This window comes from Rhagoletis zephyria, unplaced genomic scaffold (genome assembly GCF_001687245.7).
Source record: "Rhagoletis zephyria isolate East Lansing unplaced genomic scaffold, Rhagoletis_zephyria_1.1 Rzeph_scaffold_06994, whole genome shotgun sequence".
Lineage (NCBI taxonomy): Eukaryota > Metazoa > Arthropoda > Insecta > Diptera > Tephritidae > Rhagoletis > Rhagoletis zephyria.
This window is the reverse complement of record NW_016164077.1, coordinates 14,130-33,083: the sequence shown is the minus strand read 5'-3', so window position 1 is coordinate 33,083 and position 18,954 is coordinate 14,130. Positions and strand designations below refer to the sequence as shown.

The 18,954-nt window shown below is 35.7% G+C and overlaps 1 protein-coding gene across 1 annotated transcript; it reads left to right on the top strand.

Annotated features, from left to right (window-relative positions):
• Window positions 1–3,178: 3,178 nt before the first annotated feature.
• Window positions 3,179–16,983, top strand: Dop1R2 (dopamine receptor 2). Its single transcript, XM_017629679.1, has 3 exons — window positions 3,179–5,013; window positions 13,906–13,987; window positions 16,894–16,983. Exons 1-3 carry the CDS (start codon window positions 3,278–3,280, stop codon window positions 16,981–16,983), a joined length of 1,908 nt encoding a protein of 635 aa, XP_017485168.1. The 5' UTR covers window positions 3,179–3,277.
• The last annotated feature ends 1,971 nt before the right edge of the window (window positions 16,984–18,954 follow it).

The following is an 18,954-nucleotide window of genomic DNA, read 5'->3' as shown; positions in this document are numbered from 1 at the left end:
GACGTTTACTGTTTCTGTTGATTATCGTCTTCGCATTTCGCATGAAATGAAACATGAGTGTTGACGAGCATTATTATTACTCATTATTTACATTTATTATTATTACATTATTACATTACATTTATTTATTATTACATTATTACATTATTATTACATTATTACATTATTATTACATTATTACATTACATTTATAATAATAAATAAATAATAAATTATTATTACTCAGCATTATTATTTTTGGCCCATAATACGTTTTTCTAGTGTATAATCATGTCTTTATAGCTTATAATTCAATGTATTTTGTTCATTACCAATAAATTATATTTTGTCGTATTTTTACTCTTCTTTCTCTACATTTTTAGTACACTTCTAAGCAAGTTAGGATTTTCTGCTTTTCACCACGTGAAAAAGCATCTCATCTTCCATCCGAATCAACCAAAAAGTGAAAATTGATTTTTTGACACCTAAGCCCCCTTTCCGTAGACCAGGTCACATATATTTTTCAAAAAAGCATAGCACATTAAATGCGACCCTGTGCTAGTTGTTTTGTTGTTGGCATTGCTACTTATTTCTCCCGTTCCTCTCATTTCGCTCACTTCTTTTTTGCTTGCTAACTATGCTTGCTACCATTTTGCAATGGGGGTCTCTCGTACTCTTTCAAATTTGGAATTTTAGCAGTTCATACAATCCACTCTACGTGCAAGATTTCAAGAAAGTCCCTATTCTTAACAACCTGGCAGGATTAAGTCATGTTACTGCGTGACTAAAGAAAATTTAAGAGTCACTTACCTTAGCTAAAATGGAAACGAAAAGCCAACCAACGGGTAACTGACATGTTAGCAGATGCAATGAACTTAGCAGGCTTGTATTACTTACATATGTCAACAGATAGCAATGTTAATGTAAATGCATAATTACCTATGCATGCGTACAAATGTATTTACATACGTGCGAAAATTTGCGTCAACTCCATATTAAAGCAACGATAAATTTATTAAAAAATAATAAACCTAAGTTGCGAACAATAACATTTTGAATTTTGGTGATACATTTGTGACCATAGCTATAGTTTAGAAATTAAGCCTTTTTAAATCCGTTTCGACTGAAACGCATCTTTTATTAATTAATTTAACTTATTATAACTTATTAATAATTTAAATTTAACTTTAAACCAGGTGGCAACTTTCCTCAGATGCCTCAAAAATATTCTAAATGCTCAAGCTAAATACTGCTTAACACCCTTTCGTTTGACACTAATTTTTTCATATACATAGATACATAACTTGTCCATATTTTAGTCTATTTTGACTTTTCAAAGAGTAGCCCTGTTTAAGCTGCAGCCTTCTAAGCCAACATACATATCACGGTACCCTGCAAATAATTTCAACCATCAAGTTGCTTCCCTTCGCTGATTCCTGTTGCTACTAGTTCGGGGGACCTCGCTGAACATTTTCCAAAAAAGAGAGTCAAAATCCGTCGGGCGCTTTTTTCTATGGTAACTTTTACTAATTCAAATATTACACAGGCCAATAAAAATTTGANAATAATTTAAATTTAACTTTAAACCAGGTGGCAACTTTCCTCAGATGCCTCAAAAATATTCTAAATGCTCAAGCTAAATACTGCTTAACACCCTTTCGTTTGACACTAATTTTTTCATATACATAGATACATAACTTGTCCATATTTTAGTCTATTTTGACTTTTCAAAGAGTAGCCCTGTTTAAGCTGCAGCCTTCTAAGCCAACATACATATCACGGTACCCTGCAAATAATTTCAACCATCAAGTTGCTTCCCTTCGCTGATTCCTGTTGCTACTAGTTCGGGGGACCTCACTGAACATTTTCCAAAAAAGAGAGTCAAAATCCGTCGGGCGCTTTTTTCTATGGTAACTTTTACTAATTCAAATATTACACAGGCCAATAAAAATTTGAAAAAATTTATCTATCCTAAACTTAAATAATATTCAACTGAAAATAGGAATATAAGTACTTAATTTACGAAAATTCTAATAAAGAAAATATAAAAGTTATTAACTGCAGGTAAATGGCGCACAATATTACTCCATGCATTAATTTTTTTTTGTTTAATACGATCTCGGTGTTATTGTTGACAATTTGTCCTTCTCCTTCCGACTTTGCTAATTTGCACATTTCTCAATGCAGGCACTAACTTGGATGCTTGCAATTTAAATACTTTGAAGCGCCGTGGAAAAGTAGGCCATACAGCGAATCGAATCGTTGTGAAGGTGGGTATACCAAATGGGTCCGGGTGAGGTATCAGGTGAAAAAATTAGTTGTGCCATTTCTGACTGTGCGACGTGCCAACAGCCAGAGGGTACAAAATTTCCTGTTTGCAGTAATTTAATTTGTTTGTTTACTCCTTTCTTTATAAAGAAACGTTTGAAGCAGCGAAAAATAAGAGCAGGCAATATGCCACCCACCTGCTATCCGCCGAGTGCTTGCTGCCCTTTCACCAGTTTAATTAATTACCAGCTCGTTTGTGCCTGCTGAATGAAAGATTGAATAAGGGCTTTAGAATAATACAGAAAATGTAGGCAGCAGGAAGTCACACAGCAGGATGCATTCTAAATTTCACACAATTAGATTTAATTAAGCAATAAAGCAAATCAAGATTATATTTAGTATAAAAAGCCAGCCTGTTTGTCATTACTGCTCACTTTTTCTTTTTTTCTTTTTTGTGCTTTGCAGACTAATAATAAATAATAATATTACGCGCAACAATAACGGTGCACGTAAATACGTACGAACTTCGCTGCGTCAATGTTTCACCGCAGCTAAGGAAAGGGCAGTTGCAGCTGTGTCGCTTAAGTGATCGCAAATAACTGTGATGTGTATGTATGTTAGCATGTACGACTGGCAGATAGTACAGCAATTAGTCACCCATATCCACGCACGGTAATCTTAAGCGCNAAATCAAGATTATATTTAGTATAAAAAGCCAGCCTGTTTGTCATTACTGCTCACTTTTTCTTTTTTTTCTTTTTTGTGCTTTGCAGACTAATAATAAATAAAAAATATTACGCGCAACAATAACGGTGCACGTAAATACGTACGAACTTCGCTGCGTCAATGTTTCACCGCAGCTAAGGAAAGGCCAGTTGCAGCTGTGTCGCTTAAGTGATCGCAAATAACTGTGATGTGTATGTATGTTAGCATGTACGACTGGCAGATAGTACAGCAATTTGTCACCCATATCCACGCACGGTAATCTTAAGCGTTGCTTGAGCATCGTACGCATGCGTCAGTCACGATAATGAATTATGTGAATAGTCATAGCGTCGCAAGTAGCATCGGCAGTACGAATAGCACCACCATCACCGCCACCACTAACTACAAAAACAAAAACTTCAACAATGTCTATGCCTCGAGCAGTAGAGGAGGAAGTGCCCCCCCACCTGACACCGTCACCGGCGTTAATAACTCGCTTTACTATTGGCAGTATACGGCAGATGAGCTGTCCGAATTCTCACTCGTCGCACCAGAGCTGGAGCCTTCCATGCAACAACTATCTTCAGCGCCGCAGCAACCCGCATCAACATTCTCATATCAGCAATCAAATACCCGCTCTGACAATCGCACCACGGAAGCTCAAGGCGAACCGCCACCTCACTTCTATACAAGCTTCAACATCTCCGACGATATCTTTGACTACTTCAATGGCTTTCTCGAAAGCGCCGAACAGCAGCCACAGCAGCTGTTGACCACTACTGGCACTGAAGTTATCACTCCAACCACCGCCTCTACAGTCATCGCCTCCAATCGCTCGCTGACATCGTACATATACGATGTTAGTAATGGCACCCGCGATCCGCACCTGGGCGAGTTTCTCGGCCTGCTTCCCAACGATCGTATCTCGCTATTATCGTTTCTCTTCCTCTTCTCTTTTGCCACCGTATTCGGAAATTCACTGGTAATTTTGGCTGTTATACGTGAACGTTATCTACACACGGCTACAAATTACTTCATTACGAGCCTGGCGGTAGCTGATTGCTTGGTGGGTTTGGTTGTGATGCCCTTTTCGGCGCTGTACGAAGTGCTTGAGAATACGTGGTTCTTCGGTACCGATTGGTGTGACATTTGGCGTTCGCTGGACGTACTCTTCAGCACCGCCTCCATACTGAATTTATGTGTGATATCATTGGATCGTTATTGGGCCATCACCGACCCCTTCTCGTATCCGATGCGCATGACAGTGAAACGGGCCGCTGCGCTCATTTGCGCTGTGTGGGTATGTTCGAGCGCCATTAGCTTTCCAGCGATTGTGTGGTGGCGTGCGGCGCGGGATGGAGAGATGCCCGCCTACAAATGCACCTTTACGGAGCACCTCGGCTATTTGGTATTCTCGTCAACAATCTCATTTTACCTGCCACTGCTAGTCATGGTTTTCACATATTGTCGCATTTATCGTGCGGCGGTGATTCAAACACGTTCACTAAAAATCGGCACCAAACAAGTGCTAATGGCGTCCGGTGAACTGCAATTGACATTACGCATCCATCGTGGTGGCACGACGCGTGAACCTTCGACCAGTGCATCGCATCATCCGACAATTCACGGTTCGCTGGGTGGCGCGCCCAGTGGCGAAGGCGCACAACACCATCGGCACCATTCGCATCTTCACTCGGCACATCACAATCACAGTACGTCCGGTACGACGACTTCGACACCCGAAGAGCCCGACGACGAGCCACTATCGGCGCTGCACAATAATGGCTTAGCACGGCATAGACATATGGGAAAGAATTTCTCTTTGTCACGAAAGTTGGCGAAATTCGCCAAAGAGAAGAAGGCAGCCAAGACACTGGGTATAGTAATGGGTGTATTCATCGTGTGCTGGCTGCCGTTCTTTGTTGTAAATCTTCTTTCCGGTTTCTGCGTGGAATGTATCGAGCACGAGGAAATAGTGTCGGCGATAGTGACCTGGCTGGGATGGATAAACTCCTGCATGAATCCGGTGATATACGCCTGTTGGAGCAGGGATTTCAGGAGGTAAGTAATAATATTCCCAAAGATCAAAATACCAATATTAGGTTTTTGATCATGATCTGCGACTAGCCCTCTTATAAATCAGTTTTGAGCAAAAAGAAAAAACGTTAAAAATAGGTGTCCTCTAAATTACAAAATTCATGATTAATTTTTTAGAAATTTTCCAAGCTCCAGCATATCTTCTGGCGCAGTGCCGTTGGCATTTAGTGGCTATAAACTTTATAGTATAAAGTAGTGTTTCCTTGTGAGTTTAAGAAAATAAGTTTCTAATTTTGGGAGTTGTAGTTTATATGTCTTTAGAAAAGATTTAAATACTAAACAAATGTTCATCTTCATACCAGTTATGTTGCTACCCAAAAATAATACAAAGCTCAATTTCTTTGGTTTACGGGTTCGGAGATTCAAAAGCTATTCTAAGCCTTTCACTTTTCCACCGTAGCACAAGAGCAGTAGTATGTCGCGTGAATACTTGCAGCTATAATTTGCTTATGAAGTTAGCTTGAGGTAACGACTACGTGCGAAAATACTCGCGCATATAGAACAGTTGACATGTTTTCTACGAGTATATCATATACAATTTTACACCCTTTTTCAGCTATATTTCTTACGTAAATGTTATATATCATTAGAAAGGTATTTTGAAGGTGAAGTGCGAAAATTAAATATTGATACTTATAGAGCTAAGCTTGGTAATATCTATATAGTACAAATCGTCCTAATTCACCTTAACTTATCTAAACTCACCTCACCTGAACTCAGTTCACCTTAATTAAACGCATTTCCAACTCAACTGAACTCAACTCAACTCAACTGAACTCAACTCAACTCAACTCAACTCAACTCAACTCAACTCAACTCAACTCAACTCAACTCAACTCAACTCAACTCAACTCAACTCAACTCAACTCAACTCAACTCAACTCAACTCAACTCAACTCAACTCAACTCAACTCAACTCAACTCATATTTCTTACTTACCTAGGACTCCTTTCCGACTCATATATTCTGAGCGCTCAGAACATGTTTGCGGGGAGTAAACAGGAAACTTTGTACATGCAGGTTTGCATGAATAAGTATGTAAATGAATTTTTATAAGGCACAAATTTGCTTCAAAGTGACTACAACGAAAAACAACAGCGAATATATCTGGAGGTTGTGTAATCTTAAAGTGGCATGCTTGTTGATAGGCGGTAAAAGAAATAGCAAGTGACTGAAGCTAAACAAGCGCATAGTTCTGAGCCATAGAGCCATAGTTCAGCCTCTATTGGCGCAACGGCTTCAGTGAAATTCTACCTGGTGAAGGTTTTCAACGTTCTGCCCAATTTACTATCGCTCCTATAGATCTTTTTTATTGAAAGTGCTTTAAGTTATTGGAAAGGAAGGCCTTTCTAGCCATCCTAAATATGGTCCCATTTAAAATGGAAGCGCTTCGTAACGATTACAACCTCCCAAAGAACTCGACCAATCACAAGCTCCGCACACAATTTCCAAGCCGCAGTGACTGTATTCGAGGAGATATCCGGTTCACGGAGTGAATGTCTGTCTTTATTGACGGATCAAAAATGGTTTCCGGGTAGGTGTATGGATTTTCATTTAACAACTTAATCTGAAGCTATCTTTTCGCCTACCGGACCACGCAATCGCTGTCAGGAAGTATTTTCTCTGGTGGTCAGGCGTCAATGCAGGCGCTCTCCTCTTCCTCAACTCAACTCAACTCAACTCAACTCAACTCAACTCAACTCAACTCAACTCAACTCAACTCAACTCAACTCAACTCAACTCAACTCAACTCAACTCAACTCAACTCAACTCAACTCAACTCAACTCAACTCAACTCAACTCAACTCAACTCAACTCAACTCAACTCAACTCAACTCAACTCAACTCAACTCAACTCAACTCAACTCAACTCAACTCAACTCAACTCAACTCAACTCAACTCAACTCAACTCAACTCAACTCAACTCAACTCAACTCAACTCAACTCAACTCAACTCAACTCAACTCAACTCAACTCAACTCAACTCAACTCAACTCAACTCAACTCAACTCAACTCAACTCAACTCAACTCAACTCAACTCAACTCAACTCAACTCAACTCAACTCAACTCAACTCAACTCAACTCAACTCAACTCAACTCAACTCAACTCAACTCAACTCAACTCAACTCAACTCAACTCAACTCAACTCAACTCAACTCAACTCAACTCAACTCAACTCAACTCAACTCAACTCAACTCAACTCAACTCAACTCAACTCAACTCAACTCAACTCAACTCAACTCAACTCAACTCAACTCAACTCAACTCAACTCAACTCAACTCAACTCAACTCAACTCAACTCAACTCAACTCAACTCAACTCAACTCAACTCAACTCAACTCAACTCAACTCAACTCAACTCAACTCAACTCAACTCAACTCAACTCAACTCAACTCAACTCAACTCAACTCAACTCAACTCAACTCAACTCAACTAGCTTTAGTTTTAGGTGCTGAATTTCAACCGCTGGGCGAACACTAGTAACAAGAATAGTAGGCAATCGTAGTAAATCAAAGTGTTTAGTTTTTTTTTTCAAGAAGATTGAATTATAAAAATTTCAAAGGACGTTTAATCTAGTTGGACGTTTTGACCACAAACTACAATTTTGCGTACAATACCTGTTTTACACCATCCCATTTTTACAATTTCATTTCTAAAACATCTAATCATATACCGTCGCTCCCAACGAAGAGTAGCACATCTCAAATTACCGTGGAAGACTAGCACGTTTTACTTTAAACCGGAGACGTGCAGTTTTCGCGGCTTAACAATCTGAAATATGCTACTCTTCCAAGCGAAAATCTGAAATGTGCTAGTCTTCCACGCAAAAATCTGAAATGTGCTAGTCTTCCACGCAAATAACGAAATGTGCTAGTCTTCCACGCAAAAATCTGAAATGTGCTAGTCTTCCACGCGATTAGTGAAATGTGCTAGTCTTCCACGCGAGAATCTGAAATGTGCTACTTTTCGACGCGAATAATGAAATGTGCTACTCTTCGTAGGGACCGACGATACTAACTATGTACGTAAAAACATACATACATACATACATACATAAAAGCATACAGCATACAAAGTAAACATGTACTCGTTCTAATGCTGGTAGAAGCCAAATTTTAGCGCCAAATCATTGCTGCTTTGTTGTTTATATATAGTATGTGTATTTTATACGCCTGTACAGATTTTTATTTACGTACATATGTAATATGAAAGAAGCCTGCAGGGAATGGCGTACCAAATGAAAACGTTCGAGTTGCACCTTTGGTAGACACTTCGTTCCTCATACAAAAACAAAAATGTCAAAGTGAAAAATCGATATTAAATCGGACCGCCACCAAAAAGAAAGTTCGCCATACGCGCCTGAGTTAAAAATGTAAAACAATTCACACTAATATAGTTGCAGGTCTTTTGTAAGACAATCGAACGACAGTATGCCAGATAATTTGAAAGATTTTGTTTATTCTTGCACGAAATTCTTGCTCTATTTCCAACTTTCTTGGTGACAAACTCTTTTGAAAGAAAGCACTTGAGCATGTTCCAAAGAGAGCAAAGGACTGGCGTGGCAATCGAGAGATCCAAAGCTCGAATCCTCATCCTACGAATATTTTTCTATTTATTAAATAAATTTTATATTTTTATTTAATTATCTCTTAAATTTTAGATTGTATCTTTTGAAAATTAAATATACATTTTTGCTTTATTTGAATTTTTAAAAACATATTTTATTTACTTCTTTTTTTTTATTTATTTATTTATCNTACATTTTTGCTTTATTTGAATTTTTAAAAACATATTTTATTTACTTCTTCATTTTTTTAATTAACAATTTTTATTTAATTTTCATTTAATTTGTACATATAATTTATTTATTATGCGATTTTTTATTTACATTTTTGTAAATTTATTTACACACAATTTTAGGATTTTATTGTTTTAAAAGGGAACTTTTTAATTTCATTTAATTTTTAGGAACTTCTACTTATTTTTATTTAAATTTATTTATGTATTTTTTATGATAAGATTTTATTACTTTAAAAATATAAATACTTTGTTGATCCCACTTAATTTTTATAAACCCAAATAGCTGTTTACTTTTTTCAATTAAATTTTTAGATCTTATTATTTTAAGAAGAATGTTTCTTGTTAATTTCGCTTAACTTTTAGAAACTTATTTCATTTTTTTGTCTGTATTTAATTAAATTTTCTTTCAGTTTTTAGATTTTATTCCTTTAAAAGGAGTTTATGTTTTTTTTTAATTTCATTAAATTTTTAAAAACATTTATTACGTATTTTGTTCGTTTTTTATTCAAATTTTTTCGGCTAATTTTTTTTAGATTTTATATTTTATTGTTTTGAAAATGAAAATACTTTTTTACTTTCATTATTTTAAGACTTATATAATAAAAGTCTTTTCATAATAATTATGTGTGCGAAAAACATTGTTTAAGTCTTAAAGGACGGGGCTTATTCTGGACCATTTGGGGAGTAGTTCGGGGTTAATTGGGGGTAAATTAGGGACTAGTTGAGGCGAAGTTTGAAAACAGTTTGAAACTAGGTGGGCAGTGGTTTAGGACCAGTTGGGGACCAGGCTGATTGATTGCTTCGCTCTGCTTGTCGGCTGTGTTAATATCACTACTTTTGAAATGTTGGAACCAGTTCCCACTGGCTGAAATTGATAGAGCATGCTCTCTCTAAGCATTGAACAGCAGCCGATGACTTTCTGCTGCCCTTTTCGTCAGATGGAAGCAAAATCCCAATGCTTCCAGCATTTTACCTGAAGTTCCTACGTACATAAATTTCTGCACTCCAACTAAGTATGTATTACAATGCTAAAACAATCGCATCACCTTTAAGGAATAAGTAAATTTCCCAGCAGGGTATCTTGCAGCCTGACACCATTAAGCAAAAAAAAATCTTATCGAATACTTACTATATACATAATTTTCTTGAGCAATAGCTTTATTGTGCCCTTGGGAAAAAATATGTTCGGTCTACAGCCACCACCCCACTGCACTACATCAAAATCTGACAGCAAATTTTTTATTTTTTTTTGTTTCTCCCTTATTTTACCTCAACGCCAAATTTGCTTATTAATGGAAAATAAAGCACACACTTACTAATTTATGTTGTAGGCAATGTAGGTATGAGTACTTGTACATAAGTGGAAAGGAAGGACATCTACATAAACCGTTTTAGGCGATATTTTGCGACTAAACGCCAGATAAAAAGTGAAAAGGAAATCTCATTGTCCTTTAAAACTTGAGTGCCAAGCAAAAACAGCCCAGCAAACATTTGGAGTCATAAATGAGTCTTTAAGGAGTCCCATTTCGGAGCCTTTGTGCTCATTATGAGCTCTTTTAAGAGTCCGAGTCTGCGAAGGTCGTCCTATATGAGCTTAAATTCATACATCAAATGAGCCTCAATATGAGTCATATTGGACTCTTATTGGCCTCATATACGGCTCATTTTGGACTCTTTTTGAAGCTCTTAAATGACTCTTATTGGCTTCATAAATGCCTACTTTCGGAGCTCCTTGTATGCTGTTCTGACTCTTATTCGCTTTATTCTTCAACTCTCTTAATGAACTTACTTTAGAGCCATGTTAGCAAGGAATTCATTTCAAATACTGTTGCATATTTATATAAAAACCTCTGCGCATACATACATATGTATATACATATGTTCATATATTCCAGCATTCATGTAATAGCAGTTGCTGCAGCTAAATTTTGTTTATTTTTCCTTCCTAATTATTTTTCATATCTGTATAAACAAGTTTAGATATAAATTTCTAGTCGTTATTGTTTTTATACTGGCACAAAGTGCTGGCTCATAACTTGGATCATATATGACTCCTAAAAGATTCATATAAGAGTAAAAAAATTTTTGTTTTTGAAACTCATATTTCTTACCTACCTAGGACTCCTTTCCGACTCATATATTCTGAGCGCTCAGAATATGTTTGCGGGGAGTAAACAGGAAACTTTGTACATGCAGGTTTGCATGAATAAGTATGTAAATGAATTTTTATAAGGCACAAATTTGCTTCAAAGTGACTACAACGAAAAACAACAGCGAATATATCTGGAGGTTGTGTAATCTTAAAGTGGCATGCTTGTTGATAGGCGGTAAAACAAATAGCAAGTGACTGAAGCTTAGCAAGCGCATAGTTCTGAGCCATAGAGGCATCCATACAGTTTTTAAATGTTTTATATAATATCCTGTAGGATTTTTCGGTGATTTATATCAGAAGATGACCCCATAAAATGTGAATAATTAACTTGATGTCTGGCCTTTTCAACATTTAGCTTCCTAAGAATCCACCGATTGTGCATAAAGCACTTTATATCTCCTAACGAACATGACTAGCTCCGTTTTATTGGACCTTTTCCTTCCTCGAAGATATATCCGCTGCCTATGCATCTCATCCAGTGGCGGAGACTTAAAGGGCTTAAATGAGTTAATTGTCTAGTTCTCCAGAATAGACAAGGCAAGTCCATCCAACTCCCAGATATGCGCCTGCATCGCGACCACGAATCATAGCAACCTTCCACATTGGCCTTTCTTAACTCGCACTTCTACAATACCCAATCCACTTTAAATATGTAAGAAAAAAGAAATAACTATGCCAACTGCGTTGTTAAAATACTTAAAGGAATCCAGAGATCAGCCTCTATTGGCGCAGCGGCTTCAGTGAAATTCTACCTGGTGAAGGTTTTCAACGTTCTGCCCAATTTACTATCGCTCCTATAGATCATTTTTATTGAAAGTGCTTTAAGTTATTGGAAAGGAAGGCCTTTCTAGCCATCCTAAATATGGTCCCATTTAAAATGAAAGCGCTTCCTAACGATTACAACCTCCCAACTCGACCAATCACAAGCTCCGCACGCAATTTCCAAGCCGCAGTGACTGTATTCGAGGAGATATCCGGTTCACGGAGTGAATGTCTGTCTTTATTGACGGATCAAAAATGGTTTCCGGGTAGGTGTATGGATTTTCATTTAACAACTTAATCTGAAGCTATCTTTTCGCCTACCGGACCACGCAATCGCTGTCAGGAAGTATTTTCTCTGGTGGTCAGGCGTCAATGCAGGCGCTCTCCTCTTCCTCGATTAGGGCACAACTTGTGGGGGACCATGGAAGAGAAATGGCCCTAAATTCTCATTACTTAGAAATCATACCCGACGCTCTTCGCTACACCCTGCAACTTTCAAGATCTATCTCTAGCTAAATACACATATGAAACGTATCTTAATATCAGAAGCTTATTGCAATGCTTTTGAATATACGATATACTTTCCTAGCATATCTGGTGCGCAAAAAAATTTATGGTTCGGTTGACAATCCGTGAACATAAAAAATATAGTAGTCCATGCGAAAAAAATTCGCTATTTAAGAGTAAACCTTCTCCTATAAATTTTCAAGGATTAAATTAATATTTTCAAATAGATTATTTAGTTTTCTTTTGCCGCCCGCAGAGTTCCTAATACTTAGCATTGCGTAGAGATTAAAGAGAGTGTTCGAGAGTTTGACAACTCCTAGTGAATTTAAGTAACCTGCTCTGAGTTTGAATGAAATCGGTCTGTAAATACAATTTTAAAGATATCTTACCTCCAGCGCCACCCAGCGGAATTTTTTTACCCTCTGCAGAATAGGCACCAGTGCAAATATATCCAATGGATTTTAACTCAATTTGGCAAAGTAGTTTGCAAGTCTATAAACAGAGACACACGGGCTTTTTATAAATAAAATTTACGTAATTACTTTTTTTCCAAAGAAAAATTAAGTGACAACTTCACTCGAAAAGATTTGAAACTTTCTCAAACACCTTTAATTTGACAACCATATTCTGTTAATTAGTAGTTTATAAATTAGGTGGCAGCACCGTCCATTCGGAATAAGACCAAGCTGATTGTCAGTCCGAGGGAAGAACCAAAAAAGTTATAAGCGGGCACACACACAGTTTTTTTCATATTTATAAAAAAATAAGATAGTTGATATTGCATTTTGAGATGGGTCACAACCCTATTTGAAAATATGTATTCTTAAATAGACTTCATGTTAAGATTTATATTGTGACATATAACATAACTTACGCATTTTATTCATTTTACTTTTTATACATACATACGTATATGTGGCAACTCTACGCTTTTATTTTATAATATCTATAGACAGCTTCTAGGTCATGGGGATACATGTAACGTGGCGGGCGTGGGCGCCTAGCTAAGGGAAATCAAAAGCATATTCAGCGAAGTTTACCATTTCAAAGCTAAGCAAAAGTAAAGTTGTACAGGACCCATTTAAAACCAAGGCGCTGTTAGGAATGAATAGGGCAAATCCATACAAACTCACAGCGGTCTCCATATGGCACTGGCCAAAGGGTTCGCTATACTTTTAAACAGGTTCTGCCGCAGCTGTAAATATCCAGGCACAAAGGAGATAGCTGAACACTGATAGATATTGGAAGGTAGGCACTTAAATGCCCTTAAAATGCTAAGGGTTGCCGTCGAGTATCCCACCAAGGGTTAGTATCGCTATTTACCTCGCAACACACTTCTGTATGTACATATGTACATATGTTTGTAGAACATGTTTACCAATATCTTACATATAAGCGGCATGTTTACCAGAACTTTTGTGTTCTATTTTCACTGCAAATACAAAAGAGTAATAAAATCAAAGCACAGCCCACTTTTGCGGGTTTATGTAAAATGTGCTGAGCTGAGATTTCCTTCGTACCCCAATTGCTTACAAATTATGCTGATATGCGAATTTAAGATTTTTATTTTTACATTTCAATGCGCTTATTTAAAATTTTCATAAATTTTGCTGTTGTTTCCTTTCAGAGCTTTTGTGCGTCTGCTATGCGTTTGTTGCCCACGCAAAATACGCCGCAAATACCAACCGACGATGCGTTCTAAATCACAGGTAAGTTTGCGGTGTGCCATAATTAAGTTGCCAGTGTGGCAGGTACGATGCCTTTTAATGCGAATTTATTGAAAATTTCAATAATTTTTTTTTAGCTTTTTTTACCTAACTATTTAAGCGTTTTGTTACTTATACATATGGGCTTTCGTTTGTTTTTTTTTTTGTTTACTGCTAGCGGTTATTTACTCTTAAAGCCAGTTAAATTTATTTTATGTTTAAGTTTCTTTTATTGCCCTTTTATGTCAATCAAACAAGAACAAATAAAGACATGCAGTCAAAAAGTTTAGCAAATAAATACCACCAAATCAAACAAAAACATAAAAATCAAATTGATGGCAAACAAAAAATTAAACTAATTAAATCACACAACCGATAGAGAAGAGATCGCCAACAACAATATTATTTGATAACAACACATATCCACCCAAGCACAAATGATTTACAGCACAATCAAGTTTACTTTTTTATAGAGCCCACAAAATCCACGAGAATCAAACTACGATTACACCGCACCCCGCCTCTACAATATATATATATATATATATATATATACAATATTTATGGTGACTTGATACTCTCAATCACTTCCGCGCTAACGGCGTCCGCGTTCAGTAACAAATACAAGAAGAGCGAAAAGGAAGCACACTAACTACAACAATAACAATAAACACCACTTAAATAAATAAATAACAAAAAGAGCTTAGCACAATCCAAACCGCAGCCGACCCGCACGCATCATTTCTCTAGCATTCAAAGTTTCCGTTTATAAATTTTGGTTTTTACATTTCCTGCAATTTGATGCTAACCACGCCATTTAAGCTGGTATTTGGAATATGAGATAAAATTGAAACTTTTTAATTGCAACAACAGTTGAAGAGTTTATAATTCATTTCAAAGTTATACGTACCTCAAAAAAAGAACAACAAATTGCATTTTTTTTCACTCGCTTTGCGCATCTACAGCAGCCGGAAGGCTGATAAAATGAAAATTTGTATATCTACTTTCGAAAGTCTCAAATGATAATTTGAAAATGGTTTCTATTCAACAGCACAACAGCATTCTTTAATCAACAAAAGGTAACCGAACTCCTAGTGAAAAAGATCAAGTTATTTAAAATAATTGTCGAGAAAGATTTACTCAGTCTAACCGCACATTTTTTTTGCAAAATATAATACAATAGTTTTACTTATTCAGAGATAATAAACCATTTGTCGGTTTCGTGCTTAATTATTTCAGTAATTTGAGAAATATAAGAAACATATTTGTATACAGTTTTAACGTCTTAATTTCGCCAACTAGAACATTTTAGATATCCTTAGATGGAATCAGTGTTGCCAGACATTCTTCGTTAAATTACCCACGAAAATTGGGTAAAAATCCCTCAATTACCAATATCTTACAAGTGCTTATCACAAAATTCCCAAAGAATTCAAAACATATACATATTTCAGCAGTAAAAAGGAATGGCAAAAAAAAGTAAAATAATCGATTAAATAATCATATGATTAATCACAAGCCAAAAAAATATTTAGAAATAATCGATTAATCGATTTTTTAAAGGCACTTTTTTTACAGTGAGTATTCACAAAAACACTTTTTCATAAAAAAAGTTCTAATTATTTTGTTATATAGCCTTAAATAAAGTAAAGCGGTTTAACCAGGTTCGCCGAAAAAAACAAAGTGGTTAAGTGGTTGCGTTTCTCGGTGGCTGTATGTAGCACCAGCTTTCGAAAAAAGGCATTCAGCGGACATTTAGATAACAACTAAATGACAGTCTTTGTTCGAAAGTCCATAAAGTTTTGCGTAAACAGTTTTCAATTCCTCCCAAGCGTCGATGATATTCCGCTTTAGTTCTAGGACTTGACAATTTAAATAAAAATTCATTTAGCTAGGGTAAATAAAATAAATACTCAAGTACAAATTTGTACAGTTTTTTTTTCTATTTCAAGCAACTATGTGGTTAGGGAAAAATATATAAAAAAAAATGTGGTCTACTATTTTTAAATTTAATTTTTTTGCTCCGAATCCGCATTTTGAATTAAAAAATCTGACATCGCCACCTTGAAAACCCCCGTATATTAAAGTTTATGGTAAAAATGAGAAAATCATAAAATTTAGTCGCCATATTGGATCGGCAATTTTGATTTTCAAAAATCTGACATCAGCGACCTCGAAAACATTATTTATACGAGTTTGTGATGAAAAGTAAAAAATTATAAAATTTGGTCTCCATATTGGATTCGAAATCAGCGACCACAAAAGCCCCCAAACACCAAGTTCCAAGTCAATGAATTCATACATAGCCATCTCTTCAGTAGCTTCACCCCGAATGCAAAAACCACTGCAGTCATGGCGAATAGAGAGCGTAATGACGATCGTGGTATATGTCTAGCGATGTATTCATTCAATAAAATCAGCGAGATGATATTTGATATTTGTCTATTTCAGTCTACTCAAAACCACTTTCCAAATCCAGCTACATAATAAAAAATAAGAGAGTGCACCTTTTTAAATAAAACAGTTTACCAACTCTACATACAAAAACCCATTCCCAAATAACCACACTGCAGTAGTAAGAAACTATTTAAAACTTTTCGACAAAAAAGTTTAAGCTAATCAACAACATCCATACATAACCACTTACCCATACATAACCACTTGGAACTTTAAACACTTAACCCTCTAAAAGAAGCCCACGTTCACCACCCGCATATACGCACACAATACTATTATATTAATACAATACAAATTATCAGTCCAAACACAATGCCCCACCTTAGCAACACCCAGCCACGGATCCCACAAAACCGAACTGCAAACAAATAACATTTACGTAAATATGTATGTACATGCGAAAATAGAGTAAGAAAATATGAAAAATCGACAATTAATTATTGTTTTTGCAGAGATTTGCAACACGTCGTTGCTATTCGACATGTTCGCTGCATGGCATTCAACATGTGCGGCATAATTCCTGCGAACAAACTTATATCTAGTGTTAGTTGCACTGCTTCTGGTGCGCGACAAACGCCAAGGGGCCCTAATATTAATACATACATATATGCAAAATGCATGCACACGCTAAAATGCAAACTTAATAGTGCTAGAGATGACACAAAGTGCAATTTAATCAGAAAGAGAGGGAGAGAGTGAGAGAAAGAAAGAAGGCAATACACAATGTATAGGATTATTTTTTAGCTACGCACGAGCATTAAAAGTCAATGTACTTATGTACTTATATATACTTACATACATATTTATACGGCAACTAAAAAAGAATTCTTGAAACAACAATAAATTTACTCATAACAACTGTAGACGTTCTTATTGCAACAATACAAAATTTTACGGCAGGTACGTACTATTGTCCCGAAATTAAAACAAACAAAAAAAAAACCGAATAAATATTAGTGTTTGTGTTTATGTGTCTCACCTTGTCATCCGCGTCGATTGTGCAAACTTCCTGCACTTCCTCAAACATGTATTGTTATCACTTGATGATCGCACAGATAACACTGCCACTTATCGTGAATAGATATATGTATTTGCATATGTTTGTTGAACTTGCACGACTCTTATTTTGTGGCAAGTTCTACAGTTACATATATTGTTGATACGTAACAGTACTCCTTGTCTCCTTTGGTTATATTTTAATTGTCGTTTGTTAAAAGTTTTCCATTTTTTGTTACATATAATAGATTGAGGTTAATCAAATGTTCTTTTGTCAGGGTGTAACATTATTTAGCGTAGATATTGTTTAGGATTGAGTTTTATTGAATATTATCAACAGTCTTATGAAAAGTCCTAAAAAAAATTTACGAGCAGTTTCTTTAAGTTAGGTTAGTTTGTTTGTTTGTTAGTAGTTATAAATAAATTAGCATAGATCAAAATTTAAAAAATTGTGCTTCATCACCTTTCTTTCCATTTAAAATTATGTAGGTCCACTCAAAATGATCACGATTTATACGTTGTCATGCATGAGGCAATTTTCCATATATGTAATGTAAACTACAAAGGACTTTGCACAGTGGTTCAAAACTGTAATTTACTGTTTGTAATTCACTGTAGCCTTCATTTTTCAACTATGTCGATATATGTATATATTTTTTTTTTGTAATGAAAGCTTATAAAATTAAGAAGAGATCAATTGAGCCCGATGTTTGAATTTTTAATTGTTTGTGTTAAATTTTTTGGTGTAAAGTGCAGAAAAAGTTCCAATGCTTGATAAAATCGATTCAGCTGTTGCAACTAATAAAGGGTACACAATAAAACCCAGTTGAAAACAATTACAAGGTCGATATTTTTGGAAACAATTTTTACGAAAATAAATTTTTTTTTGAGTTTCTGGAAAAATTTTGAGTATGCAGTTTATAGATCACAAAATTTTAGGATCATAAAGTGCACGTTCCTGGTGGTTAAGAGTTTGCCTTGCTTTTTAATATTTTTCTTTTTATTTCGCTAAAATTTCAATCACATCTTGCTAAATGGGAAATAAAAGCGTTCTCTTTGTCTCGCAGTTCATATTCTTATTAAATATATATATATATATATATATGTATGTATGATTAAAACTCAAACAAAATTTTATGACCTATATAGTCCGGTCAAATTATACCAAAAATAGGAGTGAAGTTACAAAAATTCCCACCCAGCTGAAAATTGGTAGGATTGTTCAAAACATCATCATAAATGAAATCTAGAAAGTCCTCATCGAAATTGAAGGACGATTATTTATTCAAAATTGATACTCACAACAATTTCTTAAAAAGAGTTAACCTATCATATTATCGAAAATGTTTGAAACAGGGATAAAACCTTACCTAAATACTTACTATGTAACAGACCTACCTTAAATTATACTCAACAATAAAAGAGCGCTTAATTTACTTGGTTTAAAAGTACTAAACTGACAAATTGTAGTATGTAGTACATATGTAGCTCTGCTCTAAAATATAATGCTGCAATCC

Excerpts from the sequence above, each read along its gene's own strand:
- Dop1R2 (XM_017629679.1), top strand. The coding sequence starts at position 3,278 with ATGAATTATGTGAATAGTCATAGCGTCGCAAGTAGCATCGGCAGTACG. Across the intron at positions 5,014-13,905 it reads TGGAGCAGGGATTTCAGGAG|AGCTTTTGTGCGTCTGCTAT; the intron begins GTAAGTAATAAT and ends GTTTCCTTTCAG. Across the intron at positions 13,988-16,893 it reads CGATGCGTTCTAAATCACAG|AGATTTGCAACACGTCGTTG; the intron begins GTAAGTTTGCGG and ends TTGTTTTTGCAG.